Here is a 15555-nt window from a genome sequence, read left to right on the forward strand (position 1 = left end):
ACCCAGGCGCCCCTCCCCTTATTCTTAACCAGCTTTGGTTTCGTTGACTTTTATTTTTCTCTTTTCTATTTCACTGTTTTCTGCTCTTAGAGTATCTTTCCTTTGCTTACTTTGCGTTTGAATTGCTCTTAGTTTTCTAGTTTAAGGTGAAGGTTAGATCAATTTTGAATCTTTCTTTTAAAATATTTTTAAATACAAGCATCCAGTGCTGTAAATTTTCCTCTAAGCATTGCTTCAGCTGCATCTTTCAAATTTTGATAAGTTGTGTCTTTATTTTCATTCCCTTAAAAATACTTTCTAATTCCCCTTGAGAGTTTTTATTTCATCCATATGTTGTTTAGAAGTATGCTGTTTAATTTAAACATATTTGAGGGTTTTCCAGGTATTTTTGTTATTAGTTGCTAGTGTAATTCCATGACGGTCAGAAAACACACCTTGTATGATCTTTGTTTTTCCAGATGTCTTAAGACTTGCTCTGTGGTCTAGCATATAAGGTCTGTCTTGTTGACTGTCTCATATGTACTCTGTAATCTTACTGTTGGACAGTGTCTTATGAATGTCAGCTCAGATTGAATGTGTTGTACGAGTTTTTCTATATCCTTAATGATTGTTTTGTCTGCTTCTATCAGTTACTGAGAAAAGAGTCTTGGAAATCTCCATCTACAATTGTGGATTGGTTTATTTCCATTTTCATGTCCATCTTTTTTTATTTTAGGGTTTTGTTTTGTTTTTGGAATGGTTTCGGAGACACAGTTCACTTTATTAAAGACATTCAAGCTTTGGGGTGCCGGGGTGGCTCAGTCCACTACGGGTCTGACTTCAGCTCAGGTCATGAACCCAGGGTCCTGGGATCAAGGCCGGCGTCAGGCTCCACACTCAGTAGGAAGTTTGCTTGTCTCTCTTCTCTCTGTGCTGCTGCCCTGCCCCTTGCCTCACCAGTGCCCGCCACCCCCGCATTTGTGCTCCTACACACATGTGTGGGCTCTAATAAATAAATAAGACATCAAGCTTATAGCGTAAAGCCACGTGACATTTAGCTTTTGAGCATGGAAGAAGTTCTGAAGTTTGAAATCTGGAATCTTTAAAATACTTAGACAAACAAAATTACTCCTATAACAGGTTGTAATTGTATAAAAAGGCAGGACGTTTTGTTGAACAAAACTGAAAGTTGGGCAAAATGTAGTTGGCTTGCGGATGGAAAACCAGCAAGGATTCATCCAAGATACTAGCAGGCTTAGGGGAATGGGCGGCCATTTCATTGATAGCAAAACGCAGACTGACAAGCCTTTTGTCCAGGGAGCAGTGAACCTGCATGCAGGTGACGACCAAGGGAGTGTGCCACGTGGAGTGCTATGTCATGGACCTGAAGAGACCGCTAGAGTTAGAACTGGACTTTGTAACTGATATACACGAAGATACCACTGCTCTTTGTTTTTTGAAAGATTTTACCTATTTGAGAGAGAGGGAGAGAGAGGGAGTGAGAGGTTGGGATGGGAGAAGCAATCTCCCTGCTGAGCAAGGAGCCCAGCACAGGGCTCAATCCCAGGACCTTGGGATCATGACCTGAGCTGAAGGCAGCCACATAACAGACTGAGCCACCTAAGTGGCTATTTATAAATAAATAGATTTTATTTATTTGGGAATACAAGCAGGCTTCCCACTGAGCTTCCGAGCCTGACATGGTACTTGATCACAGGGACCCTGGAATCATGACCTGAGCTGAAGATGGACACTTAATGACTGAGCCACCCAGGCGCCCCTCCTGTAACGTTTCTTATAGTAACAGTCTACTGGCAGTGAATACAGTCTATATTCTGTATCTTTTTGTGTGTCTATAAAAGTGTTTATTTTGTCTTCATTTCTTTGTTTTTTTTTTAAGATTTTATTTATTTGACACAGAGAGAAATCACAAGCAGACAGAGAGGCAGGCAGAGAAAGAGAGGGGGAAGCAGGCTCCCTGCTGAGCAGAGCCCGATGTGGGGCTCAGTCCCAGGACCCTGAGATCATGACCAGAGCCGAAGGCAGAGGATTAACCCACTGAGCCACCCAGGCGTTTCTTTGTCATTTCTATTAATGTAAACTGTTACTTACTTTTGCAATTTTAGTGTTACTGATTCCATCAGAGTATTTTTTTTTTTATTTCAGGTACTGTAATTTTTATCTCTAGACATTCTTTGTGTTTATTATCTTTTCTCTCCATATTATATTCATGTCTTTTTTAATATATTTAAGCATAATTATAAGGTTTGTTAAGTAGCTGTTTTAAGGTCCTTGCTTACTAATTTCATTATTTGTGTTATTGTCAGGTCTGTTTCTATTGATTGAGTTTTTTCTTTTTCTTTTTCTTTTTTTTTTAAAGATTTTTATTTATTCATTTGACAGAGATCACAAGTAGGCAGAGAGAGAGAGAGGGAAGCAGGCCCCCCACTGAGCAGAGAGCCCGATGTGGGGCTCGATCCCAGGACCCTGGGATCATGACCTGAGCCAAAGGCAGAGGTTTAACCCACTGAGCCACCCAGGCGCCCCGATTGAGTTTTTTCTGATTATAATTTTTTTTTTTTGCATGAATGGTAATTTTCTGTTACATGCTAGAAATTTTGAGTTTTACATTATTTATAGGTTTTGTTACTTTTTTTAAAAGAGTATTGAGCTGTGTTATGTCAGTAACTTGTGGATTAGTTTGGTCCATTTAAGGCTTTTAAACTTGGTTGTGGAAAATATATAGCACCCTTTGTTCTGGGGCTAACGTACCTCTATTGCTAGGTTGATAACTTTCTTGGGGCTCTACCCAGTTCCCATGTATTACACGGTCTCTCTGCTCTGGTTGGTGGGAACACAAAACTGTTGGCAACCTCATGATCTGTGGGACTTGTTCAGCTTTCTGATCTGTGGCATTCTTTTTTATTATTATCATTTAAATTCAATTAGCTAGCATATAATACATCGTTAGTTTCAGGTGTAGAGTTCAATTAACCATCAGTTGCCTGTAACACCCCGTGCTCATCACATCAGTGCCATCCTTAGTGCCCATCACCCAGTTGCCTCATCCCCCGCCCACCTCCACTCCAGCACCCCTCAGTTTCCTAGAGTTAAGAGTTTCTGGTGTTCTTCTAGATGTTGGGGTTTTACTGCATATACGTTGGTACTCAGCCAAAAGCTTGAGGGGGAATCCCTTCATGGATCTCCAAAGATCTTTCTGAGAACTTGCTTCTCTCTAGTACTTCTGCCTGACAGATTCTAGCTGCCTTGGCCTCCTGAATTCTAATCTCTGTCTCTTCAATTCAGTGAGACTGTTGGGCTTTGTTTCCAATCCCCCTGCATGTGTATGGTGCAGCTGGGAAACTGCCAGTAGGTAGGAAGTAGGGAATTTATGGGGCTCACTTCATGGGTCATGGTCTATGTTGCCTATTTGTCAGTTGTCTGAAGATACTGTTTTATGTATTTTGCTTAGTTTTGTAGTTCTTTATAGTGGGAAGGCAATTTCTGTGGTCCCATTAGTTTTCATTCCCTCTATTTAAATTTTTAGTAGTTTTTCTCATCCCTTTTTCTCCCCCGTCCACCCTGGATTACTTAGTATACTTGCTTTTAAGTGTTTATATTGCCTTAATTGATTTTTTCCAGATTAAATTCACACTTTAAAAATACACAATTCAGTGTTTTTCAGTATATTCATAAAATTGTGCAACCATTACCACTCTAGCATTCTAGAACATTTTCATCACCCTAAGAAGAAACTCTATACTCATGAGCAGTCCTTCACTCCCTGTTGTTCCCCCCATGTCTAGCTCCTGGCAACCATGAATCCACTTTCTGTGTGTATGATTTGGCCTGTTCTGGACATTTCATATAAGTGGAATTGTGCAATATGTGACTCTCTTGGCTAGTGTCCCCCCCCTCTTTTTTTTTAAGATTTATTTTAGAGCAAGAGAGAGCATTCGTGTGTGATTGGGGTTGGGGGGCAGACCAGGAGAGAGAATCTTCAGGCTCCCCACTGAGCATGGAGTCCGACACAGGGCTCTATCTCAGGCCTCTGAGATCATTACCTGAACTGAAACCAAGAGTCAGACACTTAACAGACTGAGCCACCCAGGCACTCCTGTCTAATTTCTTTCACCTAACATGTTTTAAAGATTTATCTGTGTTGTAGCATATATCAGTACCTTGAATCCTTTTCATTTGTGAATAATGTTCTTTTATATGGATATACCACATTTTGTTTATCCATTTGTCAGTTGATGGACATTTGGTTTTCTTCCACTTTTTGGCTGTTAGGAATAATGTTCTTGTGAAGATTTGTGTATGCTTTTTTGTGTGGACATAAGTTTTCATTTCTCTTGGGTATATACTTTGTAGTAGAATTGCTAGTTTATATGGTAACTATTTAACTTTTTGAGGAGCTGTCAGGTGGTGGTTCAGCCATCGTACCATTTCACATTCCCACCAGCAGTATAAGAGTGTTCCATTTTCTTCACAGTCTTAACACTTGCCACTTGTCAGTAGCCATTATTATAGGTGTTAAATAGTATCTTGTAGTTTTGATTTATATATACTTTCCCAATGACGAGCTCAGATCTTCCTTGAGAACTAGGCAGAGTATTATTAGCTGGATCAGGTAGTCCCCACCACCACCACCCGCATAGCTCACCTATAATTTACTTTCTCCCCACTTTTTTCAGATTGTGAATAAGTGGAACACAGCTCTTATAGGCCTTATGACATACTTTCGGGAGGCTGTGGTGAACACCCAGGAGCTTCTGGACTTGCTAGTGAAGTGTGAGAACAAGATCCAAACACGTATCAAGATTGGCCTCAACTCCAAGATGCCCAGTCGGTTCCCTCCTGTTGTGTTCTATACCCCTAAGGAGTTGGGTGGACTCGGCATGCTCTCAATGGGCCATGTGCTCATCCCCCAGTCTGACCTCAGGTAGGACTTGGTTGAAAATCCTGCTACGAGCGCCTGGCTGCCTCCGTTGGAAGAGCATGCAGCTCTTCATCTCCAGGGTCATGAGCCCATGTTGGGTGTGGAGATGACTTAAATAAATAAGCAAAAAAACTTTTTTAAAAAGGGGGCAAAAGAAAATCTTGCTAGACTCTGAGGGAAGGGGATGTTTCTTTTAGGTTTTATTTTTATTTTTTCTAAACTTGGTTGTGCCCCCAAACAGGTGGTCCAAGCAGACAGATGTAGGTATCACACACTTTCGTTCAGGAATGAGCCATGAAGAAGACCAGCTGATTCCCAATTTGTACCGCTACATACAGCCATGGGAGAGTGAGTTCATTGATTCCCAGCGGGTCTGGGCAGAGTATGCACTGAAGAGACAAGAGGCCATTGCTCAGAACAGGTACACATCCAGGAAGGCATGGGAGTCCGGTCAGAAGTGTGGAGGGTTGATCTTTGAGCCTTGCATGGAGGTCAGGAGCAGAGCATGCCCATATTTTTATGGAGATGAATACATTCTACATCTGACCTGTTTGTCCTTGGCCAGGGAGGAATGGTAAACTCTTTTGAACAAATGTTTGACTTAGATCTTTTTTCTTTGACAGACGACTGACCTTAGAAGATCTAGAAGATTCATGGGATCGTGGCATTCCCCGAATCAACACTCTCTTCCAGAAGGACAGGCACACGTTGGCTTATGATAAGGGCTGGCGGGTTCGAACTGACTTTAAGCAGTACCAGGTACATGGAGGGGATGATAGAAATTTTCCCTGAATTAAAAGAATCCATGGCTGTGCGGGGAATCTGGGGCAGTAGGCACTCAGAAACTTGATGGTAGCTGCCTTGCCATCTAGGTCTTGAAGCAGAACCCTTTCTGGTGGACACACCAGCGGCATGATGGGAAGCTCTGGAACCTGAACAACTACCGTACAGACATGATTCAGGCCCTGGGTGGTGTGGAAGGCATTCTGGAACACACACTCTTCAAGGGCACTTACTTCCCTACGTGGGAAGGGCTTTTCTGGTGAGGATTCTCTTCTCCTCTTACACAGCCCTCTGAGCTCAACCCTCATGTGCTGTTGAGTTCTCTGGTGTTTACTGGAGAGCAGTGTTCTGGGAGATGGCATCGCTTTAACTGGCCCCTTCTTCGCAGGGAAAAGGCCAGTGGTTTTGAGGAGTCTATGAAGTGGAAGAAGCTAACTAATGCTCAGCGGTCAGGATTGAACCAAATTCCCAATCGTAGATTCACCCTCTGGTGGTCCCCAACCATCAACCGAGCCAACGTGAGTGTGATTGCTAGACCTGGGAGACAGGAAGCTAAAAGCAGGTGTTTCTGCTTCCTAATTACTCCTAAGAACCAGTCCCTTGACCTCTGCTGTTCCTCTTTTTCTTGTTAGGTATATGTAGGCTTTCAGGTGCAGCTGGACCTGACGGGTATCTTCATGCATGGCAAGATCCCCACACTGAAGATCTCTCTTATCCAGATTTTCCGGGCTCACTTATGGCAGAAGATCCATGAGAGCATTGTGATGGACTTGTGTCAGGTGGGCCAGAATTGAGCAGGGAGGGGACCACCAGAAGTCAGGTCAGCTCACTCTTGGGTAGGGGAAGTCCACCCTGGCAGCACTGAGGGTGAGACTTGCATCATCTGAAATTCTGCAAGCCCTCATGCCTGGTGGGCTTCCGTAAGCAGTCATAACCTTTCCGCCTTTGCCTCCAGGTGTTTGATCAGGAACTGGATGCACTAGAAATTGAGACAGTGCAAAAGGAGACAATTCACCCACGGAAGTCCTATAAGATGAATTCTTCCTGTGCAGATATCCTGCTCTTTGCCTCCTATAAGTGGAATGTCTCTCGGCCCTCATTGCTGGCAGACTCTAAGTAAGTGCTTTATAACCAAGCTCTAGGCATTCAGGAAGCTTGGTTTGACTGTTCTACCTGTGCTACTTCAGGAATTGTCCCTGCCTGCTTTTCTTTCTGACTTGGGTACAGTGCCATCCCTGGATCCTGTCAGCACCCTCAAAGTTCTGCTGATTCTCTGGGTGAGGGGCTTGCTGATCAGAACAGGCAAAGGGATTGGGAATTTTAAGATTTAGATGTAGTGATTGAGAGTTCATGTGGTTCATTGATGATATTGGTGGCTTCTTGGAAGTGTGGATGCCTGACCTCTTTCTGCCTGCAGGGATGTGATGGATAGTACCACCACTCAGAAGTATTGGATTGATATCCAGTTGCGCTGGGGGGACTATGATTCCCATGACATTGAACGCTATGCCCGGGCCAAGTTCTTGGACTACACCACAGACAACATGAGTATTTACCCTTCGCCCACTGGTGTGCTTATTGCCATTGACCTGGCATATAATCTGCACAGGTAAGTTGGTGCTCAGAAGCCTATTTTCTGTCAGCCCCATACTTTATTTTTTAATTTAATTAATTTACTTTTTAAGTAAATTACGGCCACGTGGGGCTTGAACTCAAGATTTTGAGATCACTGAAAGTTGTACAACAGAGGCCAGGAAGCAAAGAAAAAGTCAGTGACCCAGAAAAAGAAAGTGCCACCTTGGCAAACTAAAAAACACATGCACATTAAAGTATGGGGCCTTGGGGCACCTGGGTGGGTCAGTGGGTTAAAGCCTCTGCCTTCGGCTGAGGTCATGATCTCAGGGTCCTGGGATCGAGCCCCGCATCGGGCTCTCTGCTTGGCGGGGAGCCTGCTTCCTTCTCTCTCTCTGTGCCTGCCTCTCTGCCTGCTTGTGATCTCTCTCTGTGTCAAATAAATAAAATCTTTAAAAAAAAATAAAAATAAAAATAAAGTATGGGGCCTCTTGGGGTGCCTGCTGGCACACTTGAGCATATATGTGTGTGTTTTAGTGTACATGAGCAGACCCTTGTTCGCCTGGCCAGCAGTCTTTTCTTTCTCTGGAGTTTCATTTTGCCTTGTCCCTGAGGCTGCCAGTCTGGTCTTCTCTCTTCTTTTCTCAATAGTGCCTATGGAAACTGGTTCCCAGGCAGCAAGCCTCTCATACAGCAGGCCATGGCCAAGATCATGAAGGCAAACCCTGCCTTGTATGTGTTACGTGAACGGATCCGCAAGGGGCTGCAGCTCTATTCATCTGAGCCCACTGAGCCCTATCTGTCCTCTCAGAATTATGGTGAGCTCTTCTCCAACCAGATCATCTGGTTTGTGGATGACACTAATGTCTACAGAGTGACTATCCACAAGGTGAGAATTAGAAGCCAGGTCAGGATGTGGGGCTCTATATATGCCTGTGGGAGGGTGCTAAGGCAAATGGGTACATTTGGGGTGAAGGCACAATGATTGTGTCTAGATAGTGCTAATTGATGTAATCATTCTTTAGACCTTTGAAGGAAACTTGACCACCAAACCCATCAATGGGGCCATCTTCATCTTCAATCCACGCACCGGGCAGCTCTTCCTCAAGATAATCCACACGTCTGTGTGGGCTGGACAGAAGCGTTTGGGGCAGGTGAGCCAGTTAAAGGACAGAGAAGTTGTTAACGTTTTCTACCCCCTTTTTCTTTTGGGGGGGATGTGAGAGACGGTAGAGGTAGGGGGGCATCTGCCCGTTTCTGTCTGAGAGATTTAAGGTATCTCATTTGAACCTTTTCTCTGAATTACTTGGGAAGTATTCTGTAGGAGGCCTAGCAGTGTGTGAGGTCCTTCACTACCTACAGTTGGTCTCTGTTTCTTGACTCTCCTATCTTTAACCTATGTTAAACAAGGCTACAAAAAGTCATCTTTCTAAAGGGAACAGATATTCTTAAAACATCACTTTTTACCAAATTTCTACCTCTAAGCCTTTGGTAGCCCCTTCTTGGTGAATTAACTCTTCTTTTTAAGGATTTTATTTATTTATTTGACAGACAGAGATTACAAGTAGGCAGAGAGGCAGGCAAAGAGAGAGGAAGGGAAGCAGGCTCCCTGCTGAGCAGAGAGCCTGATGCGAGGATCTATCCCAGGACCCTGGGATCATGACCTGAGCCGAAGGCAGAGGCTTTATTAACCCAGTGAGCCACCCAGGTGCCCTGGTGAATTAACTCTTCTTTGGCTTCCTAGACACTTGATATCTGGCTGGGTTATAACCTAACTATGGTTTCTCTTCTTTAAAACCTATTTCCTGGGCACTTGGGTGGCTAAGTTGGTTGAGCATCTCCCTTCAGCTCAGGTCATGATCCCACCATCCTGGATGGTGCCCGAGTGAGTCAGGGTCCCAGCCACCTTCTGTCCCTCGCTCCCCCCCCACCCCCCTCCCCCCGCCAATGCATCCGTGATCTCTCTCTAATTAATTAAAAACACCTGTTTGCTCTTGCAAACAATCCAGTGTCCTACTGTCCCCAAACTCTGTTGTTCATTTCCACTTTTTTTTCTTTTCTTTTCTTTTTTTTAAAGATTTTATTTATTTATTTGACAGAGATCGCAAGTAGGCAGAGAAGCAGGCAGAGAGAGAAAGAGGAGGAAGCAGGCTCCCCGCTGAGCAGAGAGCCCCATGCGGGGCTCGATCCCAGGACCCTGGGATCATGACCCGAGCTGAAGGCAGAGGCTTTAACCCACTGAGCCACCCAGGCACCCCTGTTCATTTCCACTTCTGTGGCTTTGCTTATATATCTTCCTTATAGAAGGAACTCACTTCTGTGTACTCTGTTAATCACAGTCTTTTTCATTCCTTTTTTTTTTTTTTTAGATTTTATTTATTTGACAGCGAGAGAGACTGAGCATGGGCAGGGGGAGAGGGAGAAACAGATTCCCTGCTGAACAAGGAGCCCAATGTGGGACTCGATCCCAGGACCAGGGATCATGACCTGAGCTGAAGGCAGATGCTCAACGACTGAGCTAACCAGGCCCCCAGTCTTACTCATTCCTTAAGACCTTTTTCTTTATGGAGTGGGGCGCCTGGGTGGCTCAGTCAGTTAAGGGTCCAACTCTTGATTTCGGCTTGGGTTGTGATCTCAGTATTGTGAGATACTCATCCAGCTCTGCACTCAGTGCGGAGTTGACTTGAGATTCTCTTTCCCTCTGCCCCTCCCCTCACTTGTGTGCATACAATGCTCTCTCTAAATAAAGTCTTCCTGTTTCTTTATGTAGCTTTTTTTGATCTTTAGCCATAATCTGTTTTGTCTGTGATATATTATGTAATTAAATACTGCATCGTGGTATATCTTGTATGAGGTTTTTTTGGCCAGCTAGGTTGAAAAGCCTTTTGGGCGAGGCTATTTGATACCTTTCCAAGTATCCAGCATTCATTGGCAGTGCGCAACAGAAACACAGATTGATTTTTTTTTTAAAGATTTTATTTTGATTTTATTTTTTGATTTTATTTATTTGACACAGATCACAAGTAGAGAAGCAGGCAGAGAGAGGGGGGGAACCAGGTTCCCCGCAGAGAGCCCGATGCAGGGTTCAGTCCTGGGACCCTGAGATCATGACCTGAGCAGAAGGCAGAGGCTTAACTAACTGAGCCACCAGGCACCCCATAGAGTGATTATTTCAAGACTAGGAGCTTTTGTTCTAGTTGACTTTGGGATGGTAGAAACTCAATTTCCATTTCTTCTCCTCTTTCTTTTTAGTTGGCTAAATGGAAGACAGCTGAGGAAGTAGCTGCCCTCATCCGATCTCTGCCTGTGGAGGAGCAGCCCAAGCAGATCATTGTTACCAGGAAGGGCATGCTGGACCCATTGGAGGTGAGAGGTGGTTGAGGTAGAAGAGAGAAGGGCTGAGACCTGCAGGCTCTGTTTCTAATCTTGGACTTGATCTTGTTTCAGGTGCACTTGCTGGACTTCCCCAATATTGTGATCAAGGGATCAGAGCTCCAGCTACCTTTCCAGGCTTGTCTCAAGGTGGAAAAGTTTGGGGACCTCATCCTTAAAGCCACTGAACCCCAGATGGTTCTCTTTAATCTCTATGATGACTGGCTCAAGACTATCTCATCTTACACGGTAGGAAACCACCCAACAAAGAGGGTCATTCTAAGAGGATGGGTCTGGGGCCATGAGACAATCCTGTGCCTGCCTTAGCTTTTTCCCAGGACCCCTATGAGGCCATTTTCACATCTTCAGCTTGTGGATGAGGTAGCAACTCTGTGCACCACATATAAAGTTAACTGAGAGCAGGAGAGGAAGGCTGCATCTTAGAGGTTGAAATCAATTCCTGGGTTCCCTGAAAGGATAGAATCGAGGAAAGGGGGAAGATATCTAGTGGCTGACCTCCCCTCCCTTCCCCATTGCTGCCATATCTCTTCTCAGGCTTTCTCCCGTCTCATCCTGATTCTTCGTGCCCTGCATGTGAACAATGACCGGGCAAAGGTGATCCTGAAGCCAGACAAGACTACTATTACAGAACCACACCACATCTGGCCCACTCTGACTGACGAGGAGTGGATCAAAGTGGAGGTGCAGCTAAAAGATCTCATCTTGGCTGACTATGGCAAGAAAAACAAGTGAGCAGTGGTGCTGGGGAGACAGATGGAAGATCCTAAAAGGGTGAAATGAATGGTTCAGTATATAGTTTCTGGGTATTTTGGAAACACTTAGGTTCAGAAATTTCTCAAGAAATTGTCCTGGGGATGCTGTAGAAAAGAGGTAGGTAGTGTCTTCAAATAATGTAGAAAATGTCTGTGTTTCAGGGCTTCAGTCTGATTCTTGGGCATTTCTCATGTTGCCGTTTTGAGCAGGGCATTTCTTTACTGTCCATACATTACAGGAATTTTTAACATCCTGGATCCCCAGGTACCATTCATTGCTAATAGCACACACACACACACACACCCCTCTTCCCTCCCCCTCCCTTTCATTGTGCAGCCAAAAATAAAAATGTCCATAGATTTCCAGGTTTACCTAGGGTGACTGGCAATACTAGCTGTGGTTGAGAACATGTTCTAAGGGTTTCTGATTTTAAGAATTGTGCTGTTAAAACAGGGGCACTTTTTGTCAAAGGAAAGAGGAAGGTCTAGCTACTGATGGGGTTTGAGCATGGCTGAAAGGTGTACATGCACAGAGCCGTCCTGGGCTGTGATAAATCTTATCAGTATTAGTGCATCTCCACGTCACACTTCCTTTATGAATGCCACTTGAGGATTGTCTGGGGAAAAGGGTCTGGGGTCCCTTGTCTTACCAAGTTACACTCTTGCCATTGGGACATAATTGACTGAAGGCAAGGGATCTTGTGATGTGATCCATGCTGTCCCCACAGTGTGAATGTGGCATCACTGACACAGTCAGAAATTCGAGACATCATCCTGGGTATGGAGATCTCGGCACCATCGCAGCAGCGGCAGCAGATAGCGGAGATTGAGAAGCAGACCAAGGAACAGTCACAGCTGACAGCAACACAGACTCGTACTGTCAACAAGCATGGCGATGAGATTATTACTTCTACCACCAGCAACTATGAGACCCAGACTTTCTCCTCCAAGACTGAATGGAGGGTTAGGTACTATAAGGGATGGGAGGGGTTAAGGATGGCAGCACCTACTGATACTACCTGTGGTGCTAGCCAGAGAAATGCTAACATTCCCCACCATTTTTAGAGCCATCTCTGCTGCCAACCTTCACCTAAGGACCAATCATATTTATGTTTCATCTGATGACATCAAGGAGACCGGTTATACGTATATCCTTCCCAAAAATGTGCTTAAGAAGTTTATCTGCATATCTGACCTTCGGGCCCAGGTAAGTGTGCTCAACTAGGAGATAGTCTGTGCCCAAAACTCACCTGAGATTGCCTGGAACTTAAGGTGCTGGTTTCAGGATTCGTAGATGAATAAATGTATATATAAGAATGGCTGAGGGGCACTTGGGTGGCTCAGACCCTTCAGTTTGGGTCATGATCCCGGAGTTCCTGGGATTAAGCCTCGTATTAGACTCCCTGCTCAGCGGAGAATCCGCTTCTCCCTCTGCCCCTCATCCTACTGTGTTCTCTCTCTCTTACTCTCCCTGTTTCTCTCTCAGACAAATAAATACAACCTTTTTTTTTTTCTTCCCCCAAGATTTTATTTATTTGACAGAGATAAAGTGAGACCGGGGACACAAGCGGGAAGTGGGAGAGGGGAAAGCAGGCTCCCCACCAGGCAGGGAGCCCAGTGCAGGGCTTGATCCCAGGACCCCAGGATCATGACCAGAGCAGAAGACAGACACTTAACGACTGAACCACCCAGGCGCCCCTAAATAAAGAAAATCTTTAAAACAAAACAAAATGAAACAGCAGGAATGGTTTTGGCTCCCATCAAATTTTAAAGCATTATAAAGCTATGGCAATTATGAAAATGATGTATTGGCCCAAAAGTTATTGGAAGAGGATAGCAAATAATCAGAAACAGATTCATGTGGCTATAATAAATATGTATCAGATCTGTAGGATTAAGGACACTTCATGATACTGAAACAATCAGACCCCTGCCTCACAACATAAAAAAAAAAAAAATGCATGTAAAGATCTGCATGTAAAATACTAAGCTGTAGAGTATTGGAAGAAAGTACTGATGACCTTAGTGTTGGGATAGCGTTTTTTTTTTTTTTTTTTTTTTTTTCTTTTAAAGATTTTGTTTATTTATTTGTCAGAGAGCACACAAGCAGGCAGAGGCGGAGAGAGAAGCAGGCTCCCTGCCAAGCAAGGAGCACGATGTGGGACTTGATCCTAGGACCCCAGGATCATGACCTGAGCCAAAGGCAGTGTCTTAACCAACTGAGTCACCCAGGCATCCCTGGGATAGCGTTCTTAAGATGTAAAACCCAAAACCATAATCAAAAGTAATAACTTGTGTTTGACAGAGACATACTAAAAACAGGAAGAAGGTATTTGCATAATTCTAAAATAAGATGGATTAGAATCTAGAATAGGGAATTACAGAAGATGGCTCACTCGGGTAAGCATCTGACTTCAGCTCAGGTGATGATCCCAGAGTCCTAAGATGGAGCCCTGTGTGGGGTTTCCTGCTCAGTGGGGAGTCTGCTTCTCCCTCACCCCCTGCTTGTGTGCTCCCTGTCTCAAATAAAATATTTAAAATAAATAAAAACATAACTGTAGACTAGGCAAGGAGTTTGAAGGTAGGGATGCTTGGGTGGCTCAGTCGATTAAGCGTCTGCCATCAGCTCAGGTCATGATCAGGGTCCTGGGATCGAGTTCTGCATGGGGCTCCTTGCTCAGGGCGCAGTCTGTTTCTCCCTCTGCCTGCTGCTCCCCTTGCTTGTGTGTGCACTGTCTCTCTGACAATACATAAAATTTTAAGAAAAAAAAAATCTAAAGGTAGTTCAGAAAAGGAGCGACAGATGGCAAATGAAAAGGTGCCCAGCTTTTTTTTTTTTTTTTTTAGCTGAAAGAAACATTTTTAAGTTGGGTGATTATTTATAACACAGTTCTCAAAATACAGTTAAAAACTGGAGAATCAAGCATATGTGAAGCCGTGGGGATGGGCAGGGGGAGAGGCTGCTCCTTATAGCTGAGGTCCTGGAAGGCAGTCACCACGCCCTCGCCACGCCCTTGCCACCAGGAGGTCTGCTCACCGGGACCACTCTCCCAGAGTGGAAATATACTCCACATTACTTCTCCTTCCTTTCTCCTCAAAACTGTGAAAAGATGTCAGGAATCAGCTTTGTCAGTCAAATGAGTGTGCTTGCATTTTCTTAGATTCTTATTCAAGTCTCTGGTAATCCAAAGCCTGGCAGTCACTTCAGGATGTATAATAAAAATGACAATCCCAGGGCTCCTGAGTGGCTCAGTCGGTTAAAGGGTGCTCAGCTTTACAAATAATCAGGTAATTCATATTGTATAAAAACAACCAATTTGTGGCCTCAGGTTGGTGAATTTGAAAAGATTGCTCATATTCTGTATGCGTGATTTTATAGGAACACAGGTCCTTTTACTTTGTTGATGGCAGTGTAAAATTTAAAATACCACTTAGTGGAGGGGTGCCTGGGTGGCTCAGAGGGTTAAGCCTCTGCCTTCGGCTCAGGTCATGGTCTCAGGGTCCTGGGATTGAGCCCTGCATTGGGCTCTCTGCTGGGTGGGAAGCCTGTTTACCTCTCTCTGCCTGCCACTCTGCCTACTTGTGATCTCTCTCTCTCTGTGTAAATAAATAAAATCTTTAAAAAAAGATTTAAAAAGTAAAAAAATAAAATACCACTTAGTGGTAGATTTAAAGGTGTATTTAGCTTGTGAAAATACATTAGCTGTGTGTTGGGCCATTTATTTATGGATACTATATAGATTATACTATGCAGATTCCTGGACCCCACTTGAGATTCTGATGTGGTAAGTCCGAGATGAGGTCCATGTTTACATTTGAACAAGCACCCCAGGTGATTCTGACCACATTCTTTTTTTTTTTCTTTAAAGATTTTATTTATTTATTTGAGAGAGAGAGAGAATGAGCATGAGAGGAGAGAGGTCAGTGGGAGAAGCAGACTCCCTGCCGAGCAGGGAGCCCGATGTGGGACTCGATCCTGGGACTCCAGGATCATGACCTGAGCCGAAGGGAGTTGCTTAACCAACTGAGCCACCCAGGTGCCCGATTCTGACCACATTCTGACCTGTTCTTTGTTCTTGGAGAAGGGAACGAAATTCAGGTCTCACAGCTCAGAGTCTTAGAGTGGTACTAAGA

At 44.3% G+C, this 15555-nt stretch overlaps 1 protein-coding gene across 1 annotated transcript in view; it reads left to right on the forward strand.

The window, feature by feature from the left end:
• PRPF8 (pre-mRNA processing factor 8) overlaps positions 1-15555 on the forward strand; it is a 35228-nt gene that overhangs the window by 18502 nt on the left and 1171 nt on the right. Inside the window, exons 25-39 of the mRNA XM_080826142.1 lie at positions 4677-4924; positions 5163-5342; positions 5545-5680; positions 5794-5963; positions 6093-6222; positions 6337-6483; positions 6660-6820; positions 7122-7313; positions 7928-8165; positions 8302-8430; positions 10529-10642; positions 10724-10897; positions 11204-11397; positions 12150-12389; positions 12487-12628. Of these exons, the coding sequence (XP_080682268.1) occupies positions 4677-4924; positions 5163-5342; positions 5545-5680; positions 5794-5963; positions 6093-6222; positions 6337-6483; positions 6660-6820; positions 7122-7313; positions 7928-8165; positions 8302-8430; positions 10529-10642; positions 10724-10897; positions 11204-11397; positions 12150-12389; positions 12487-12628 (2595 nt within the window). The remainder of the gene's footprint in view (positions 1-4676; positions 4925-5162; positions 5343-5544; positions 5681-5793; positions 5964-6092; positions 6223-6336; positions 6484-6659; positions 6821-7121; positions 7314-7927; positions 8166-8301; positions 8431-10528; positions 10643-10723; positions 10898-11203; positions 11398-12149; positions 12390-12486; positions 12629-15555) is intronic.

The sequence above is a fragment of the Martes martes genome (genome assembly GCF_963455335.1).
Source record: "Martes martes genome assembly, chromosome: 16".
Taxonomy (NCBI): Eukaryota; Metazoa; Chordata; class Mammalia; order Carnivora; family Mustelidae; genus Martes; species Martes martes.